Source organism: Coniosporium apollinis (assembly GCF_000281105.1).
Source record: "Coniosporium apollinis CBS 100218 chromosome Unknown supercont1.11, whole genome shotgun sequence".
NCBI lineage: Eukaryota > Fungi > Ascomycota > Dothideomycetes > Coniosporium > Coniosporium apollinis.
This window is the reverse complement of record NW_006913273.1, coordinates 13,815-32,942: the sequence shown is the minus strand read 5'-3', so window position 1 is coordinate 32,942 and position 19,128 is coordinate 13,815. Positions and strand designations below refer to the sequence as shown.

The window sequence follows — 19,128 nt, the reverse complement described above, 5'->3', positions numbered from 1 at the left end:
CGTGCTGCGCTGATGTCTTTAAAAATCTGGTGGCTTTGCCCGTCAGTGCACAGAAATGTCGGAGGCGATGTGCCAGCTACTCGTGGGCGGTGGAAGAATGACGGTATCGGCCGCTTGACGTGTCGACAGCAACTATCGACCGGAGGGACAAAGGGCTGCTGGTCTCGCATGAGCCGGACTTGTAGTAAGGTGTGCGCGAATAGGTAAACAGTAGTCTACCGTCTCGTGATGGAATATCGGTTGTTGTATGTCTGTAAGAGCTTCCTGAGGAGCGGCTCGGCCATACTAATCTCTTGACGGCGCTGTTAGTAAACCTAATACTGCATGCTATTCCGAGATTGTTTGGGCGTGTCGAAGCGTACCATGCATGCTTTGTACCAGCGCTGCGCTTTGTCGTGGGATTTAGCGGTGGTTTACAATGCATTGTTATGAACTAACAAGCGAGATGGCATGTGCTCCGGTGTAGAGGGACTCTCATTTCTGCTTGCTGATTGCTCTCTGCCGGTATCTGGTACATAAGACGACGTGGGATAGCATGGAAGAACGTCCGCAGGCTACTCAGAGGCTTGGAAATCAAACGAAGTTGTGATTGAATGGAACATCGTCCATAACCACGGGCATTGAAAGAGCCAAGATTCTGAGTTTGCTGCAGAACATTGTCCTTGAACTCGACAGCGCCTCCTGCAATCTGCCCCGACCTGAAAGAAGTGTTCGGCCAAAATATCGGCCACTCATTTCACTTACGACTCGAACTCGACGCTCGAGCAGGCGAGGGACAACCTGTAGACCCCGATTCTGACGCACAGTGCAACCAACTTTTAATACTCTGCCCTCACGCGATTACAGCACATCTCGTGGTTCCTTCGAATTCTTTGCTTCTTCTCGCCCGATCGCCGCAGTTTCCTATTGCAAGGTTACCCCATAAATAGACAACAAACACTTGCGCAATCCTATAGTCAAAGCGACTCCAACAGTTGTCAACCAACCGTATCGTTCAGACGAATCGTGAGTACCCAAGCCCTCGTGCGATACCGAATAGCACTTTTCAACTGTCGGAAAGTTAAGACTGGCTGACAGGATGGCGACTTCGTAGAGAAGTAGAACCTCCTTACGTCTTCCTTCCAGGATGGCTATTCCGCCAGCTCGAGACACCCTTGCCGCGATGGGTATCCGATACCCATTGGTCGAGCTGGACTACGTCCTTGACATTTCGGAGATGCGTAAGAGTTTTCAACCTCCATTTCGTCTCGGTAGAGGTACTGATTGACACTCGAATGCCATTAGATTGGACTGCCACAACAGACCTTCTCCTGCAACACATCCGCGGCCACATTATGCAGCCACACCAGGTGTAAGTTCTGTCATGTCCGGGTAAAACTGCAGCTGACAGCCAGCGCTGCAGGATGCCAGTTCCTGGACAATCACCAGCGTCCGTTGAATTCCACCAAAGCTTTGACAATGAAAATGACGAAGATTCTCTGCCATTCAGCCCGATTGTCCAGACGGCCGATGCCAACCGATGAAGGATACGCAACGACGGGCCGTGGGGCCTCAGAATTGAGCATTGCATGACCTGCGAGAGTCATGAGCGCCATTGCGCGCACACATTTCCTTGCTTGTCATGTCAAACATTGGGTCTGCACTGTGTCGGACTCATTGTATACCTCGACGACGACAGCACGGAATTCGCCGACTTCGTAGACGCTTGGATTGGCTTCCGGAGGACTCACAACCTGCCGATGGGAGATTGGACCAGTCCTGTACCGCGTCCGTTGGGATGGCATGCGTCGAGTGCAGCACAGGATGCTGCGCAAGATGCGCAAGACCAGGCCGCTCCGCTTCAGGGTCCAGTCCAAGCACAAGCGGCTCAGTCTCAAGCTCTCGTGGCTGCTGGCTTTGTTGCCGCTCCTACCGTCGCCGGACGGTCAATCCCGATCTTGACGAATCTGCTGCCCGTAGCCACAGCCAAGGGAGTCGTGAATACCGTCCCAGGTTCTCCAGACCGCTGGGTAGCCCCGCCGCAGTGCTACATGACGGCAATTGAGATCCTGACGGTAGGTATAGATGGCCCCTTCTCCTTAAACCTGTTACTAAGTACCGTACACAGTACTTCCCCGAGTGGCTAAACTGGCCGGAGTGTCTCATGCGGTTCGTAGATGCAGGTTGGGAACAGGTAGAAATGTCCAAATACGTAGTAAGACAGCGACTGTGTGGATCAGCTCAAATGAACCTCACTAAGATGCTCGCAGTTGTGGTGCCGCGGACTTCCAAAGTCTCGTGTCACCAATTACAGGACGGCGTTGTGGCATCGAGCTAAGAGGGCACGCCCGGTTCGGGCCAGAAAGGCTGGTTTCAACACGGCCAGCTGGAACGTCTTGCCCACGAGACTTTCCATGAACAGTCTGACAGATTACCGCCTCGCAGACGTTGTTCAGAACGTGGTCCACCATCCGCCGGCGGCTGAACAGGGCGAATTCTGGCGTTGCTTGAACCATCAGCAGTCGAATGCCGGGCTCGACCTTCGCCTGTCGGATATACCTGCGCTGCTCCAGGCGCACCCGGAATGGCGGTCGCCTGCCCCGGCACCAGGGGCCAACCCAGATGGCGATGCGCTGGCACGATGGAGATTAAACCCCGGTCACAGAACCATGTGATGATAGCCAGATGCTGCAAGTGTATTATCCGAGCTCCTTACGCCACCTCAGTTGTTACCGTGTACCATCTAGGCTTACAACCCATCCCCTACAGCCTATACGCATTGCAGTTGTCTTCTCAATTCCATTTTGTTTGCTCGCATTATGTTCTTCGGCACTCGAACCGTTTCGTGCGCCTTGCTCAGGCCGCGTGTAGTCAGGAGCGTGCGCCCCGGCCTTTGAGCTGTTGTCTCTTGTATTCGTAGCTTTTGCGTTAGTTCTTTCGTGGTTGGCTGTATATTCGCCGGTCTTATGCAACCAAGGTGTTGAAGAAGCGTATACACAGCGACACCGCTACTCCTTTGCTTTAAGCAGATTAGCTATGGTCGTCTGCCGGAGTTCCCGTCGTCGCTTTATATGTCGTTTGGTATGGAGAGGTTGTGGTCGGCCGCGGGACCTGAGGTCCTACCTAGGCTTCTAGAGGCTTGAATGGCGTCGGCATAGTCGTGGTTGCTCTCTTCGCCTTTTTGATAGCTTTTCCTAGTCAATTGACAGCTTTCTGGTGTTCGCTTCATGCAATTCTCTTGCGGTGTCGTGAGGTTTGACGGTTGACGTTGATCAGCCACTCGGAGAGCTCCGTACGACGTCCCTGACCCTTGGCACGCCTCTCAGAACGAGTAAGACTCCAACCACGACCACATGCACATTATGGGAATCCTATGAAAGCTCAGCAGCAAGCCTGATGCGAAAACCATATCATCGTTACGCTTGTTCTACGAAGAGGCTGAAGCCACTACGAAAGGATAGCGACATACAAAGCCTTGCGCGCAGGCAACCGAGAAAACTACCTTCTGGTCCGTTTTGACAACCCGAATAAAGAAGGCAGCCAACATCGCATGAACCCAGTGCTCCCTTCAACAGAAAAGGAGTCATCCCTGCGCCTCTCCACTACAGAACGAAACGTATCTTGTGTACGGCGGACGCTCCTGAAGCCATGCTAAACACGGGCGCCTGCTGCAGTCCGGTCCAGCCTATCATAACTCCATTGAGAGCTTCCTCAGATCGTGATCGCACGGTTCCAACTCTCCGGGAGCAATAGGTACTAACCGCAGATGCAAATCCAGGCGAAGAGCTCTCTCGCTGTTTCTTGAACTCCAGCTTTAAAACTCGTTTATTCTAGAGCAAACACCTCACCAGCGTTGACGTGTTTGACGGAAGCTGTAGACGGTGCGATGTTGCAAACGTTTAGAAATCCCACATCAATACAAGTTCGGACTATCTAAGCCGGGGAATTTTGACTAGGCTGCTAAAGTGCTATTTAGATCGGTAAGACCCCTCTCTAGCGTTTCCAACGCGATACACGGCAGGGTCGGCGTGCTTATGACTAGGGGTTTGCAACACTATGCCGTTCACAACTACCCGTCAAGCACGTTTCCACTAACGGTAGATGCCTTCTCGACTCACCAGCTCATGGTACGAGCCTCGGGAATACGGCTGCCGGATACCCAACAGGGTCACATATATCACCATGGTCGAAAGGAGGAACACCATGGGTACAAGCAAGTCACCTTTCGAAGATAGAATTTGAGCACGTATGAGTATTTCCTACTGGGTATGCTGGCATCAAAGCAAGAGGTCAACACCTTTTCAACGCGCCGTTATCCCTGAAGTTTTGGGTATCTCTCGACCTCTTCTCGGTAAGCGGTGACTTCATGCGACTCTCAATACCGGCGGAAGCTTCTGATTCGGAGTCGCCCCCAGCATCCGCATACAACCAGAAGACTCGCCTGCCCTTTGGACGCTTTACTTATACTTCGTACTGCACAAGTAATCAAAGGTGTCAGACAATGCCAGCGGAAGAGACACAGACGCAGCCATCCCTAAACGCCAAGGAAACACAACTCATCGCTCAAGAATCAGTCAGCTGTGAAAGCAAGGATACAGATCCTTCTCGTGCCTCGAGCATACCCAACCTTTTTGCCACCTTGGGAAACGGAGGCTCTAGCGCGGAGCGGCAGCCGCATATCAGTTGGTTGAGGCCTGTTGTTGTCTCAGCCTGGCTTTCTGGCCATACCTTCGGACTCCCATCCGTGTCACGGCGTCATCATCCTCATTCACACCCGTGTGAGGACCGGAGATATTGGGTAGACGCTGCGCCAACTGGGGTACGTCGTCCGGGTACATCAGATTCTCCTCCGGATGAGCCTGAGCATAGAGAACGCAAGGCGTGATGACCCACGCATCCCGACCTGAGGGGAACTTCGTGACACCTCTGCCGAGATCAGCGAGCGGGATCTGGGCCAGGTCCGGATTTGGTTGAAAGTGGCCAACGTTGTAGTTGAAGCTCGTCGGCTCTTGGGTACTGCTCCACTGTTTCCACTGTGCGCCGTGTTTTTCCCTCATTCTGGCCTCAATCATCTTCAAGATTGTATTCGCATAGACCTGGTTGTCTCCACTCAGGCCTCGAGACTGGTTGATGGCTTTGGCGACGGCAGTCGGTGTCACCTGGTTACGTTGGAAGCGGCCTGCACAGTCCAAGAGCTTGTAGGCGTGCGGATGGAAAGTGCAGATCTCGACTAGGCTCATGTCGACAGGGGCTATTGCCAGTCCTTGGCCCCAAGCTCCGGCGGCGGTAAGGACGTCGTAGCCACGGCCACCCGGTCCCCGGCGTTTTTTGGTGGGGCTGGCCTCTTCCTCTTCATCTTCCTCATCTTCGTCGTTGACCTCGCTCCTAGCGCGTTTCAGTGGGGTTCCGCGTGTCGCTTGTTTCGTCCTTTTTGATGGCGATCTCTTCGAAGCTCCGAGTTTCTTTGCCGTAGATGAACGAAGGCCTTGCTCATCTTTATAGCCACTGCCATTCGTACCACTGCTCCACCCTCCATATTCCGAGCCCGACTCTGCATCGCCATTCTGTTCTTCCTCATCTTCGTCAACGACTCCTTGCTCCTTCGTCTTGGCCGACAAGGCCTGCTTCTCTGCAGCCTTTCTCCTGGGCCGCTGTCGCGGTGTTGCAGGTTGTGGGTCGTGAGTGGTATGGTCCTCTTCTTCAGCCGAGACCTTGTAGGGAGTCGCTTCTAGAGTCGCTTCTGGGGCTTCCGCGAGACGAGTGCAGATCTCATCACCGTCGTACCATTCCCAGGCGTGCAATGGCATCTGCATCATCCGTTGGTACGCACAGAATCCCCTCCGAGGCGCAATGACCGCAACCCGACATATCTTCAGCGCAGTCGCATATCGTCCGGCCAGCTTTGTGGCAGTTGACGCACGATATCACCCTCGTGATCCGCGATTCGGCGTCGAGGCACATCATCTTGCCCTCTTCATCGGTGACCCAGAGGCCCCTATAGCCCGGCTTCTCAATGATGGTGGGCACGTACGATGCCGGGAAGGCGAAGATGTTTCTCCCTTCGTAGCTTGGATCAGCTATGTGGAAGGCGACTGGAAACCTCTTGTTCCTCTCGGCTGGCTGCGCTGGCCATGCGCGTGCCATGAACCGTTCTTCGACGTCTTGGTGTCTGGCTGCCAGGCTTTCGGCTGGCTCGCTGGAAAGCATGCTCATCGCTTCGCGGATCCTGTCCATATTGCGCGTCTGAATGGAAGATTCTTCCGTCGGCTGGAGATGGCTAATCGGATTGATACAGGCGCAATGGATATTGAGATATCGTATTGCTGAAGGTAGCAAAAAGCTGGGAAGGCACGTGGGGTGTAAAGTGGTTGCTGTGTGGCAGAGTTGAGATTGTAGAAGAGAAGAGTTTAAGGACAACCAAGCTCGGACCTCAAGGACTATCAGATGGACACGACAGCCGCGGTGAAGGTTAACGGCTGACACCGGCTACCGAGTACGTGAATGGCCATTACCCTGTCCTTGGACATTGAAAGAAACCGTAGCAATGGATCACGTGGCTCAATTGTTCAGGAACAACCAAGGGCGGCATTGTCCGCGTAGTAACTCCTTTGTCGTTCTCTTCCAATCCGCTTAATCTCCTATACGTTGTCCTTAGAGCGGAGTTATGCTGGGGTTGAGTCTATAGCTCTGGCGTTCAGGCTAATCTGTTTCGATTTCCAGCAGTGGCATCTCCAACACGCGGTCCGGACCGATCGTGTCATATCTATACACCGCCAGTGTCTTGCAGACTCTGCACAATTTCTAGATGAAGATTGCACCCAATATACTGGCGAATTACAAGCGATTGTGCCGTTACTACCATGTGTCATATTGGCTCGATATTTTTCTCGTGCTTTGGTATACAGTCAGGCCTTCCTTAAGGCGAGCTCAAACTTATGCGAATTTATAGATCCGGAATTATAACGATATACTAGACTTATGAAGAACTATCGCGAGCAGCCATGGCGTGGCATTACAGGAACCCGCTGTATTTATGCTGCTGATGATGTCCCTTTCGTTTTACATCTACACAATCCGCTTGCCCCAGGAGCACGCCGATGCGCAGTGTATCACAAACTTGTAGGCGCTTGTATCGCGCACGCTGCTTGTAAAGTCTGTGATCAGCAGTTCCGTCATGTCAGTTCATCATTTGCGACAGCAGAAGCTCGCCGACAGCAGGCATTGAGACATGAAATATGCGCCATCTTCTAGACTCAGCATCGAAAGATAGGCATTTAATTAACTAGGATAGGACATATTAATGTAATTCGAAGCTACAGAAGCCCAGACGAGGACAACGGCCTCTCAATGAAGTCACCACGCTCAGACTGATGCCGCGCCCCAGACGCCTCAGCGCACCACGCCCCGAACCCCTCACTTCTCCCCACCATGCGTAATCCTCACCTCCTCCGCCTGCTGCAGCCGCTCAATCTCCGTCCTAATCGCCAGCACCCAATGATCCCTCTCCGCGCGACTCCGTGCCTTAAACACGATACTCCTGCCCGGCACCCCTAACGAGCTCACGAACCTGAACCCGCTTCTCCTGCCCTCGCCCTCGACGCCCTCGCTCCCACTCCCGCTCGCGTCGCCGCGGCGGAATAAGCTCCGCCGCCGGCCGTGCCACACGACGAAGCACGTCATGACGTCCTCGTCTGTGCTGGTCCAGCCGTCTTCGAGATAGATGCGCGGCAGAGCCGTATGGCCCGGCTTGTTGCTGTCGAAGGTCCTGTTCTGGTAGAGCAAGTCGTTCTCGGTCAAGAGGCCGGAGTAGAGGTAGCAGTCCGTCAGGTCGAGCGACGCGATGCGCTCGTGGTGGATATGCAATATCTCCTTCCCCGTCGCCGTGCGGAGGGAGTCCTGAAAGATAAGCAAGCGGCCAGATGACAGGATGACGGAGCACCGTGTGAAGGTGCTATGGCGTCGGGGCTTGCGATATAGAATCCCGGACATGTGGATGGTGCGGCAGCAGGAGATGCCGCACATGTGGTAGAGCTCGGGGGAGGCGTGGGACTTGGTGACTTCCCATTTGCGTGCGAACTGGCCGACGTGGGCTTCAGTTTCTTCGTCGATGCCGAGGTCTTCGAGGTTGCGGCGCCGCGTAGACTTGAAGAGTTGGATGTCGGCGGCTGTGCGGTGTTTCCAGTATTTGATTAGGTCACGCAGGCGCTTCTTCCATTCCTTCTTAGTCTCTTCGTCGTAGGCCTGTTTTGACAGTCAGCTATATCATCGATGATAGAAATGGGAAGAGATCAACTTGCCTGAAGTCGAATGACGAGGCCATTGCGCATGACCAACTCGAAGGTGCGATGATCGTCAAACTCTTTGACTGTGCCGTCATCGCGGTTGCTATCCGGCACTTCAGCGTCGAAGTCGACTTCATCGCCTTCGTCCACATTGCGATCAGCGGGTGTTGCGCCGCGGAAAACGTGCCGAACCTTGACGATGTTACACAGATTGACGTAGCCGTCGCAGTTGAGAAGGATCTCGGCCTTGCGCTGTGCCTCATCATACGCATCCTGGTCGTGGTGTCTCTGATCTTTGAGAGATTCCGAGTGACCTCCTTTCAGCCAGGAGATCTGCCCATCTTCAACCGGGTATGGGTTGACGGCGTAGATGATAGGGATCCCCTCAGAGATCTGATGCGCGGTAGGTACTTGCGAGTTCTCCGTCATTGGCATATCTGGCGCTGGCGGTGGCGTAGCCTTCCCCGGCTTTGAGAAGACCAGGTATTGGTTGTGAGTTGAGAAATACAGCCGCTTGAAGAAAAGCCTACCCATGCGCTGAGAGTCGCCTTTCTGGGAAGTCAACCGTACCAGGAAGCCTTCGACCGGAGGGGGCTCTATCAAGGCATGGTCTTTGTGATCACGAGTCTTGGTGGGATAGTGTGACTTCGGCCGGAGTTCTAGCTCGTGAGACTTTTGCATGGCGATCGTGCCGTACATCTTCCGCTCATTCGCACCATGTATCCACTCGAGACGGTCGTATCTCTTCCATACCAAGCCAATGCGCTCGTTCTTTGCCCAGGCTCCAATAATGTCGTGCCACTCCTTGGACTTTTCCAGCATCTCAATCGATCGCTTGATGACGTTGCCCGCCACGGCCTCTTCTTCTCGCATCGTCTTCTCAATGGCTTCCTCATTGCCTTCCGCGGCTTGGGCGATATCTCGCGAGGCTTCAAGCTGTGCGAATGGGTCGTCCAGCCGTAGACTGACGCTTAGATCGGGTATATTAACCTGGAGTTCAGAGGCCCGATGCCAGCCGAGAATGTTGCGCAGGAAGGTATACCACTCCACAGCGCTGGCAGCGGAGTGTGGTTGTATGATGTAGATAGCTGTGCCCTTCCGCCAAGGCACCCACACGACGATGGTTTTGTCCAGTGAAGAGAAAAGATTAACACCCGTCAGCCTACGGCTGAGCGGTAGCTCATGCTTGGAGCGCTTCTTGTCACTTCGGATCCGCTCGATTTCCGGAATGACTCGAGTGTCGTACATCTGAAGCGTGAACTCAACGTCCTCGTCCGCGCTCTCTCTACAGACAACCATGTATTCTCGCCATTTTTCGTTGGTTCGATACTCGATCTTCTGGCTATCGTTTTCATCGTAGTCATCTGGAACCTGGGTCATGGTCGTATCCATTCGGACAAGCATCTTCTCCATCTTGATGATTTGTCCATCCCTGATCTGGCTTCTTCCTCGTATCTTTGCTGATGCCCGTCGGGCTCTCATCTGGGTTAAGCGCGCCTTTGCTTGCAACTCGGCACGGACAGTGCCCTCCGGCTCGTTGAACCGTACCAACCCGCGAGCTTGAGCTGGGGAGGGTGCTGTCACTGCATCGTTACCGGTGGCGTCTGCGTTGGCATCTGAAGTCTTTGGACTTCGAGTAATCTTAGACAAGAGTTTCTTGGTTCCCGATGTTTCATCCTGTGTCTCATTGGTCGGCTTCAGAGTTTGGTCGTCATTCGGAATGAGCAGCGAAGTGGAGCGGTTTGCGCCAGCGGGGAGGCCTGGACCTCCGCTTGGTGTGCCAAAGCTGTTTTCGGCTGTGGATGTTCTGGGCTGTGTAGATGCAGCAGCCGATGCATCACCTTCGTCAACACTCAGAGTCGGTTGTATCGCCGTATCGGGTTGCCCATTGTCGTCCTCCTGCATCCTTGTCGGGCTCACCTCCCTTGGCAGGCTTTCCCTGGCTGTTACGTATGAATCACTCGTGGACTTTCTCCGTGGTCTTGTTAGGCCCTTAGCAGACTTCGATCGGCTCTTGCTACCCGGTTGGGACCCCGAGCCCGATGCCTTACGGCGTTCCACGTGCTGTGTCGAGCTGTTGGGGAGACCTGATGCTACGCCGTCCTCCAAAACCCGATTATCCGGGTTCGAAGCTCGAGGAACAGAGATTCCGGATGCCAGTGGTGTCGCTGCATCCTCGTTCGCCGTTTCATAGCTGTCCTGAGTCTCCTCCTCTCGCAGTTCCCGCGGCTGTGGAAAGCTGCGTCCGTAGACTGCTGATGCACTTGGGCCTTCGAGGCCGGTGAGGCGGCGTTGGCGGGAGGCATGCGCGGCAGAGAACGATGCGGTGCGAGAGGAGTAGTTGATGTGGAGGTGGTGCCTGTACCATTCGCGTCGATGGCTCTTCAGCCAGCCTTCCGGTATAGGCCCTATGAAGCATCGCCGTGTGGTGAGGTAGAGGTGTTCTGGGGTGGCATGTTGCTGGATTATCGGTCAGTCAGGTACAAAAAGGCGGCGTTGGAGCTTTTATACCAGTCGGTGCGCTGTGTAGGAGTTTGGCCCAAGGTCAGGAAGACTATATTGCTGGGGAGACGCGGAGACGCTGGGCCGGATTTCTGCGCTCATCAGAGCTGCTGGTAGTGCTTTGGAGAAAGTTGAGTTTGTGAGAAGGGCGCAATTGCAATATTAACATTACTATTCTACAACTACATACATGAAGGTAATGGGAAAGAGCGTGGTCGTGTTTGGTCGAATTGCGTGTGGCGGTTGAGGCAGGCAGCTCTCCGCCCGAGATTGCTAAAGGTCCGGGGGTTGGGTCGAGAACAGGAAGGGGAAACCGAGGCGCCAAGGCATCCTCGAGCATTCCATGGGCAAGCAGTAGATTGCCCTTTGAACCAACACGCCGTTCAGCTTTGTGAGGCTCTCAATATCAGGTGATAGACATGTACAGACACACTATAAAACTTGTATAAAATCAACAGTACATCCTAAGCTCTCATCTTTTTCACCCATCACTGCCCATTCATCTCCCCCTTCAATCCAAGCAGCAGCTCCTTCAACTCGCTCAACTCCGCCCTCAACTTCTTAACCTCCACCAGCGCCCCGTCTTCTGCAACGTTCGGCGCCGTCTCCTCGACCTTTTTCGTCCATCCCTCCGCCTCCATATCAATCTCCCCCGTCATCTGCTCCCACTCCTCAATCTCATCATCATCCTCCTCCTTCCTCATGCGATTACTCTTGACCCTCTGCGCCTGGCGAGCTTCGAGGCCCGCCGTAACTAGCAGCAGGGGCGAATACAGCACCGTCATGACGATGTCGTTGAGGTGCTCGTACTGCGCCTTGGACATCCACCACTCGAACGGAAGCACGAGGCAGAAGAGCTCGATGAGGTTGAAGGGCGCGATGAAGACGTTCTCGTCTGGCGCGCGCACGAACTGCATCGTCTTTTGCGAGAAGAGCGCCATGTACTCGTCGATGGCGTTGTCGGTGATGTCTTCGTAGGCGGAATTGTAGAGCGCGATGAGGATGTTGAGGAGGATGACCATTATGACGAAAGTGTAGATGTAATAGAGGATCATTCCGAAGGGGGGCTGGGGGTCTGTTAGTCTGCTGTTCTCTGGAACGGTCGGATCAGGTACTTACTGCGTAGTTGTCAAAGCCGTCAAGATCTGGACTCTGCATGACGGCGTTGATCATGGCCTGGATGATGAACCCGGTCGCAGTGAGGTTGTTGTCAACCTGGTCCATGCCAATGAAAGCTTGAAGGAAGCCAATCAAGACGAAGAAGAGCAGCGCAAAGAAGATCAACGATTCCCTCATCATGACCTTGATGACTACTATCATAGCGCCAAAGAACCGGAAAGCGTCAAGGTATAGAAGAAGGCGCCCCCAAAACATCGGCGCACTGAAGGCAAGGAAGTTGTACGAGAGTTCGTTGAAGTGAGCGCGCTTCGGGTCGCCAGGGTTGTGGCCTAGCGCAATCATCCTCGTGATGAAGCTGGTCGTCAAAAGCGCGTAGAGGGTGCTGTTGAACATGTTCCAGAAACTGATATAAAACCAACCAACCTTCCAGAACTTGTTCGCCTCATCTAGGATGAAACCTAGGGTAAAGATGTATAGCAGGCCTTCGATAGGATCCAGATCACCTGATGGATTAATCGAGTTGATGGCGCCAGTATACAGAGCCAGAAAGATGAAAGAGAACGCCATCTGCACAGCGTTCTGATACTGAGGAACCCTCATTCTGTCTGGATCAAAATGCACCCAGTAGCGCGTATCAACCTTCTTCTTGTAGTCCACAAACCGGCTGGGGTCATCGTCGTCCTGCACGAGCCATCCGCGCCAGAGGTAGGCTATGCACTTCTGGTACCCTGAGCTTCCAATGACCTGCAAAGCATGGAGATCCACGGCTCTTTCTATCGCATTGGCTGGCAGCGTGTCCTCGTTGTCGACAAATAACGAGTACCGCTTCAGCAGGACATCCTCCAGCAGGTAGACCATGTCCTCCTCCGACTCGATGATGCGCTTCGCAATCATCTCCGCAGCCATTGCACGCACGTTATGCAGGTCCGCGTCCCACAGCTCCAGCGTGGCCTGCCTCCTGAACCATTTCTTCACAATCAGGAGACAGTACACCACACATGACTTATACTCTTCTCCACCCGCACTCTTCGCGGTTTTGATCACCGCCTCGGTGATTATGGGGCTATGCGCGGCCGTAATCTTTGCTTCGTCGAGCTCGCAGGGCACGACAGTCTCGATCTGGTGCTTGAGGCGTAGTGCGACCTTCGTGACTTCCTTTGCGGGTAAGGGGGAGGCCACCATATCGTCTCGTCGAGTCGGTAGCAGGTGCTCGACTTCATCGCGGAAGCCGCGTCGGTCATTGTCGTCGAGACCGATGAGTTTCCCCCATCGCACCATGGCTGGCGCTCGGTGGAGCTTGCAGGAGGGATTAAGGGTCTAGGGGTCTTGGTCGTGTGGCCGCTTCGAGGGAGGATGTTGAACCAATGCAGTTACCAGAGCTGGTCCTGCGTCTCCTGAGCTCTGAATGCAATTGAAGATGGTTTCGTACGGGGATGGTAGGTTTCCTGCGAGTTTGTCCTCTCCGCCGCGAAACTGGGAAGTGGGAAGTGGAAAGTGGAGAGCTTGGCGGCCAAAGCTCCGCGGATGTCAACGGCAGACTCTGTTAGATGGAGCTGTCTAAACTCCTTTTGCATAAGAGTATGGCATATTGCATTCGTCAATGGCGAGTGTTAGTCAGGACGCGAGTGTAAGAGATCCTTCATTCGGGTCTTGATGCTCTTAAGCGGAGGTGTAAGCATTATCAACGTAATCCTAGCCGCGCCGCTTACTGGGAATTTATAAAGAGCTCCTTTAAACATGTTGCGCTCTTCATAGTCGTTGGAGTCCCTACCAAAGTATCTCATAGGATCATTTTGTGACCCGTTTCCATGCCCGTACGCCTCGATGCAGCACGCTAAAGACTAGGAGTGGCCTCATCACAGTCTAAACTTCCACGACGCCCTCATCGGACGAGCTCTCATCCTCGTCTCCGCTAACCTCCTGGTTCTCCCTTTCCCTCTTCTCCATGAGCGCCTGCAGCTCCGCGTCATCATTCTCCGTGACAGCCTTCGGCGCCATTCTGACCACGCATCCACCGCCCGCCTTTGTGATATTCTGATCAATCTCCTTGATTGCGTCCTCCAGCGTCGCGATCCCAACATTCTTCTCCAAGCACTGGCTTGTCAGGACATAGAGCGGCGGTGACACGAGCTTGACTTTGACATGATTATCCGGCGTGTTCTTCGCCTCGGCGGTCCTGAGAGCGTCCTTGACTGCGTCGATGCCGTCGTAGCCGAAGCATGTCACCTCGACGTCCGCGCGCACCTTTGTTGGCTGAGGTGTTAGCCGCTTGCTGATGTAGCTCTGCAGCTCATCCTTGACGACGTCGTTGGGAAACGTGACTTCTTTCCACACGTCCGGGTTTGTGATGGACAGCTTAAACGCGTCCACCGCGTGGCCGTACTTTTTGTTCAGTGGCCAGCCGATGTTTTGGTAGAGAGTTTCGATGGGCGTGTTGGTCTTCTCAGCGACGTGACGCATGATCGAGTGGACCATCTTGGACTTGTTGTATCGCTCTTCGCACTTTATGATGTCTTCGGGGGAGACACGGCGCTTCGAGAGATCTATGTAGCCTGGAACAATATCGAGTCAGCTGAGCTGCATCCGTGAACTCCACGTTCAGTGCCGAGCTCTCACCCTTCTCCTTGTCCACTCTGAGAACAACCACAACCTCGTTCCTCCCGACCCGGATGAGCTTCTGGATACTTCGTATACGTCTCCGGGAGAGTTCGCTAAGTAGGATCATGCCGTCGATGTTGTCGTATTCGAGTAGCTTTACGTATGCGCCCATCTCTGCTATCTGTGATTCTCAAGTCAGATATTGGCTGGTTGAGGTGTAACTTCGGTTCGCCTGACCTGCATCACTTTTACCATGACGAAACTCTCCACCTCCGGGTACTTCTCCTCATAGAACCGGCAGTTCGTTAATGACATGATGGCGGTGTTGTATGCGAATCGTCTTGTGAAAGTTTGGGATGTGGTGGAAGGGCGTCGCCCTGGTCTGGCTGTGCTTCGTTCTTCGCTGGGTATGAAGTTTCTGGTTGGGTCACCGTGGCGATGTAAACAGTCTCGAACGTATACACGAGCTGGTTCAAGAGCTTGCGCGGTGGCTTGAAGGTTACGGTGTTGTATGGGATGACTGTGATGCTGGCGAACATTTTCTGCCACTTCCCTTTGGTGGGGCGTCGTGCCAAGATTTCTGGGGATCACCACAACACTTCATATGTCCGAAGTGAACAAAAGCCATCTCCCAGCTCGAAGTTTTCTGGACTTGCCTATTTGCTTGTGGCCCTCTTGATGCCAGGCTCTCTATGTTCGAGTCGCTCAAGACATTCATAGATCTCATCCAAGCTTTTTCGAACGGGCGCTGTGGGCGTATAAATATGTTCCCAGTACCTCGTGCTACGGAAGACCGCAATTCTCATCTGATCGTACGCTAACCAACACATGCGCGAACATGAATCATTGCTTGGATTCCAGCGGCCCAAATCCGCCCTGAGGAGAACATCCGACGTCCAAATCCGGAGATACTCGGACAAAATCAGAGTGAGTTTCAATGCTTTACCAAAGAGAGGCCCAGTGTGAAACCGGACAAAATCCAAAAGCCTCCTAGATCGTAGTATGCAGCAGCACGCCTCCGACTCCTCTCGGCCAGGCTCCCTCTCCGCGGCCTGAGAACAGCCATCCAAGATACCCACGCGACCCAACCAATACACAAAAGGAATAGAAAGACATGGAAACTTGAGACATGCCACCTTTACCAGCATCACATACCATGAAGCATCGAACATCAATCATACCGCTTTGGGTCCTGTAACTACGCCTATTTCTTCAGCACCGCTTCGTATATGCTGGTCAAAATGCCAATTCCGGCGCCGATCATCACACCCTGGTAGCCCCCCGGGACAGCTTCATTGACAGTCATAACAGTTTCGTCGCCCACCAGGCCACTAAAAGTCATTCCTTTGGAGTACACGAGCCATGTCACCAGGGCCTTCATGATGTTGAAAGTTAAGGGATCGGCCTGGCGCGTTGGCGGAGCTCGCGAACTCCTGCTCGACTTTGAGTTCAAAGTCAGGTTGAAGAAATACGCGAAGAGGAGCGGAATCAACAAGCTTGTGGAAGCCCAAAGTGTCGTCGGCGACCAGAAAGAGCTCGTGACCATAACGAAGAAGTCCGGTAGCCGCACCTCGTGCGAATATGTGCCGAGCGCCTTGATCGCAGGGATGTCGAACGCGTACCGCCACGGCAGCGTTACCCTCTGCAGGCCCCACGCTTCGACGAGAAGCGCCGCGGCTTCAACTCCGACAACGGACGAGAGGACTTCGCGTAGGTATTCGGCGTTCTCGACGACCCCGGAGCGCGACCAGTAGTCTGACACCGTGTCTCGTACGATGGCTGTTTGGCGCTCGATCGCATCTGTCACGACGGCTGGTGACGGCGGCAGTGGGACTTGCGAGACTGCGTGTTGGACTGCGCGCGGCGTACGCGTCGCAAGCGTCTTGATGGTTTCTGGAGCAGATTCGGCGCTAAACCGGGACATGGTAAGTAAAGAACGCGACACGGGCTACGGAGGCAGGGCGACATACAATGACTCCAATTCTTCCTTTACAGTATCGCGTGTACTTCTCCGCCGACTGCGCAGCGCTTGGCCATCATCCTCCGATTTGAAGAGAGTAGAAGCGGGACTGTAAGGCGCCGGTTTGACTGGCGAGACTGGTTTGGCTGGCGACACGTAGCGCTCGTAGAAGCCACTGAAGGCGGGGTTTCTGTAGAGAGAGGAGGCATTGGCGCGCAGGTGGGTATCGACGGCGGTGACGAGCTCGTCTTTGCGCATGCCATCCATACTACGGGGCCTCTGTCAGCTCAGGCATGGCCAGAGTTGTGCTGGTGGCTTACTCAGTTATGCCAGCTTGGGCGGCAAGCGCGACCAGGTCGCCCTTGCGCTGCTTGTTCAACCACGAGGTCATGGCGGGGGAACAATGCGACCAGAGTCGCGTAAGAAAGGCGATTCCAGTGAGTACGGCAAGATGGAGCAAGAGCGTGGTGTGATGTGTAAATGAGCGTCCAGCGATGGTGGGGGAGCGCGTAGAGAGGGCGGCGGAAGATGCATAAACAAAGCGTCAGAGCTACTGTAGCCTAAACTTGCACGCTGGGCATGGTAGTGTCACGTGGTACATCGAGGCATCCCATCGAACAAGGCGAAAGGTCGCATGGGCCTGTGGGAGTCGATCTGCAGTCTCGAGTCAGGTTCGAGGATAAGGAGGGAAGAGAATTGGGTGGTCACAAATAGTGTCTGAGGTACAAGCCCACTGCCTTGAAGCCTTGAAGCCTTGAAGCCTTGCAGCCTTTGAGCCTTGCGGCCTTGAAGCCTCACACAGCGGCGATTGCAAACGCCGACGGGAACGGGACTTCTCTCAGGGCTGAATGCGATCACCAACCAAAAATCCTGAGACGCTTCTGTAAACGTCTGCACCGCCCCCAGACCGCCAACACGCCCAGCCCATACCTCCGAACCGTCGTTTCCTCCAAGACGCCTACCAAGGCAACTGTCGCGACCCACTGCTCTGCTTCAACGCCGCCGGATCAACCGTAGAACGGCAGGCAATCATCTGAGCATTCATGGTACTAGACCAGTTCGTCAACTACTTCTCAACCTCCGAACCGAGCTCCGCGTACCACAGCAATGGAAGAGAGGGAATGGCCTACAAGATGGAGGGGTCGGTCGCCGCGGGGCCGATCGAGGCGATGGAGCATCGAGCGGAGGGGGACGTAGACCTGGAAGAAGCGAGGCCACCGTACATTCATGTGAGAGCGGATCGAAGCACCTGTGCCGTTCATACGCTCACGTCAAACTTAGGCAATGCTCGCCGGCGGTCTCGGAGGCCTGACAGGCGATATGCTGATGCACTCCATGGACACCGTTAAGACGCGTCAGCAGGGCGACCCGCACATGCCACCGAAGTACAGATCCATGGGCAGCACGTACTACACCATCTGGCGGCAGGAAGGTATCAGAAAAGGTCTATACGGAGGCGTCAAACCAGCCTTTCTCGGCTCCTTCACCGGCACCGTAACCTTCTTCGGCACGTACGAATGGAGTAAACGGCTCATGATTGACAACGGCGTTACGCCGAGCATCGCATACCTCACGGCGGGCTTCATCGCCGACCTAGCCGCCTCGCCTTTATATGTCCCTTCCGAAGTACTCAAGACGCGGCTACAACTCCAGGGCCGCCACAACAATCCTTACTTCCACTCCGGCTACAACTACCGTGGCACCCTACACGCAGCGCGCACCATCTACCGGACGGAGGGCCTCAGCTCCCTCTTCCACGGCTACAAGGCCACTCTATGGCGCGACCTACCATTCTCCGCGCTACAATTCGCCTTTTACGAGCAAGAGCAGAAAGCAGCAAAAGCCTGGGTCGGCTCCAAAGACATTGGCCTCCCGCTCGAGATCCTCACAGGAGCGACAGCCGGCATGATGGCAGGCGTCCTGACCTGCCCCCTCGATGTCGTCAAAACCCGCATACAGACGCAACACAACCCCATCTCATCACCCGTCCCCTTCGCGCCTGAGAGCCTGAAGAAGGTTCCCTCTGGCACTTACCAACCAACACCTCCTGCTCCGATCTCGCCAGCCCTCGCCCAAAAACACCGATCGCCGACAACCATGCCACCACAACGCCCCGGCAAACCGCCGCCCAGCCGCCCGATTTCGACATCCGGGGCATCTACGTCACTCAAGCAGCACTCAGCCGCCAGACTCGATGCCTCATCCGTGATTGCAGGCCTGAAAGAAATCTACCGCACCGAAGGTCTGCCCGGCTGGTTCCGCGGTGTCGGACCCAGAGCCGTCTGGACGAGCGTGCAGTCGGGCACGATGTTGGTGCTGTATCAGGCGCTGCTGCGGTGGTTTGAGAAGCATCCGCTTGTGGCGAGGGAGGCGGATTTGGGGTTGTATCGCTAGGTGTATTGTAGGGGTGCTGTGTAAATTATTGTAAAGTTATCTCAACTTGAGGTGGGTGTGATAGACGGATGCATTGGATGGCGCTGGTTGGGCATTTTTGTTCTGTATTGGTGGGGCACTCGCATAAGGCGATGTTTGGGATACCAGGGTGTACATGTAGATAGACGATCTTGCAATCAAGACCCATTGGAGTCCACTCATTCGTTGCGGGAATCTGCCCCTACGTGTGTGTGCCGTGCTCCCAACAATCTGCATGGTGTAGCTCCCTGCCACAAGCGAAGAGGACAGATTGCG

The 19,128-nt window shown here is 54.5% G+C and overlaps 7 protein-coding genes across 7 annotated transcripts; 2 read left to right on the top strand and 5 right to left on the bottom strand.

Annotated features, from left to right (window-relative positions):
• Positions 1–1,739: 1,739 nt before the first annotated feature.
• W97_02804 (uncharacterized protein) lies at positions 1,740–2,654 on the top strand (the record flags this gene model as incomplete). The annotated part of the gene is made up of 3 exons (XM_007780703.1): positions 1,740–2,054; positions 2,108–2,194; positions 2,250–2,654. 3 exons carry the CDS (start codon positions 1,740–1,742, stop codon positions 2,652–2,654), a joined length of 807 nt encoding a protein of 268 aa, XP_007778893.1.
• A 2,004-nt stretch (positions 2,655–4,658) lies between these two features.
• W97_02803 (uncharacterized protein) lies at positions 4,659–6,213 on the bottom strand (the record flags this gene model as incomplete). Its single annotated transcript, XM_007780702.1, has 2 exons — positions 4,659–5,849; positions 5,908–6,213. 2 exons carry the CDS (start codon positions 6,211–6,213, stop codon positions 4,659–4,661), a joined length of 1,497 nt encoding a protein of 498 aa, XP_007778892.1.
• A 1,179-nt stretch (positions 6,214–7,392) lies between these two features.
• Positions 7,393–10,865, bottom strand: W97_02802 (uncharacterized protein; the record flags this gene model as incomplete). The annotated part of the gene is made up of 3 exons (XM_007780701.1): positions 7,393–8,207; positions 8,273–10,721; positions 10,773–10,865. 3 exons carry the CDS (start codon positions 10,863–10,865, stop codon positions 7,393–7,395), a joined length of 3,357 nt encoding a protein of 1,118 aa, XP_007778891.1.
• A 386-nt stretch (positions 10,866–11,251) lies between these two features.
• On the bottom strand, positions 11,252–13,160 carry W97_02801 (uncharacterized protein; the record flags this gene model as incomplete). The annotated part of the gene is made up of 2 exons (XM_007780700.1): positions 11,252–11,830; positions 11,883–13,160. 2 exons carry the CDS (start codon positions 13,158–13,160, stop codon positions 11,252–11,254), a joined length of 1,857 nt encoding a protein of 618 aa, XP_007778890.1.
• A 585-nt stretch (positions 13,161–13,745) lies between these two features.
• On the bottom strand, positions 13,746–14,795 carry W97_02800 (translation initiation factor eIF-2 alpha subunit; the record flags this gene model as incomplete). Its single annotated transcript, XM_007780699.1, has 3 exons — positions 13,746–14,434; positions 14,499–14,661; positions 14,718–14,795. The coding sequence occupies 3 exons, from the start codon at positions 14,793–14,795 to the stop codon at positions 13,746–13,748; spliced, it is 930 nt and encodes a 309-aa protein (XP_007778889.1).
• An 889-nt stretch (positions 14,796–15,684) lies between these two features.
• On the bottom strand, positions 15,685–16,831 carry W97_02799 (uncharacterized protein; the record flags this gene model as incomplete). The annotated part of the gene is made up of 3 exons (XM_007780698.1): positions 15,685–16,390; positions 16,451–16,708; positions 16,761–16,831. The coding sequence occupies 3 exons, from the start codon at positions 16,829–16,831 to the stop codon at positions 15,685–15,687; spliced, it is 1,035 nt and encodes a 344-aa protein (XP_007778888.1).
• Positions 16,832–17,483: 652 nt separating this feature from the next.
• On the top strand, positions 17,484–18,834 carry W97_02798 (uncharacterized protein; the record flags this gene model as incomplete). The annotated part of the gene is made up of 2 exons (XM_007780697.1): positions 17,484–17,669; positions 17,722–18,834. The coding sequence occupies 2 exons, from the start codon at positions 17,484–17,486 to the stop codon at positions 18,832–18,834; spliced, it is 1,299 nt and encodes a 432-aa protein (XP_007778887.1).
• Positions 18,835–19,128: the final 294 nt, after the last annotated feature.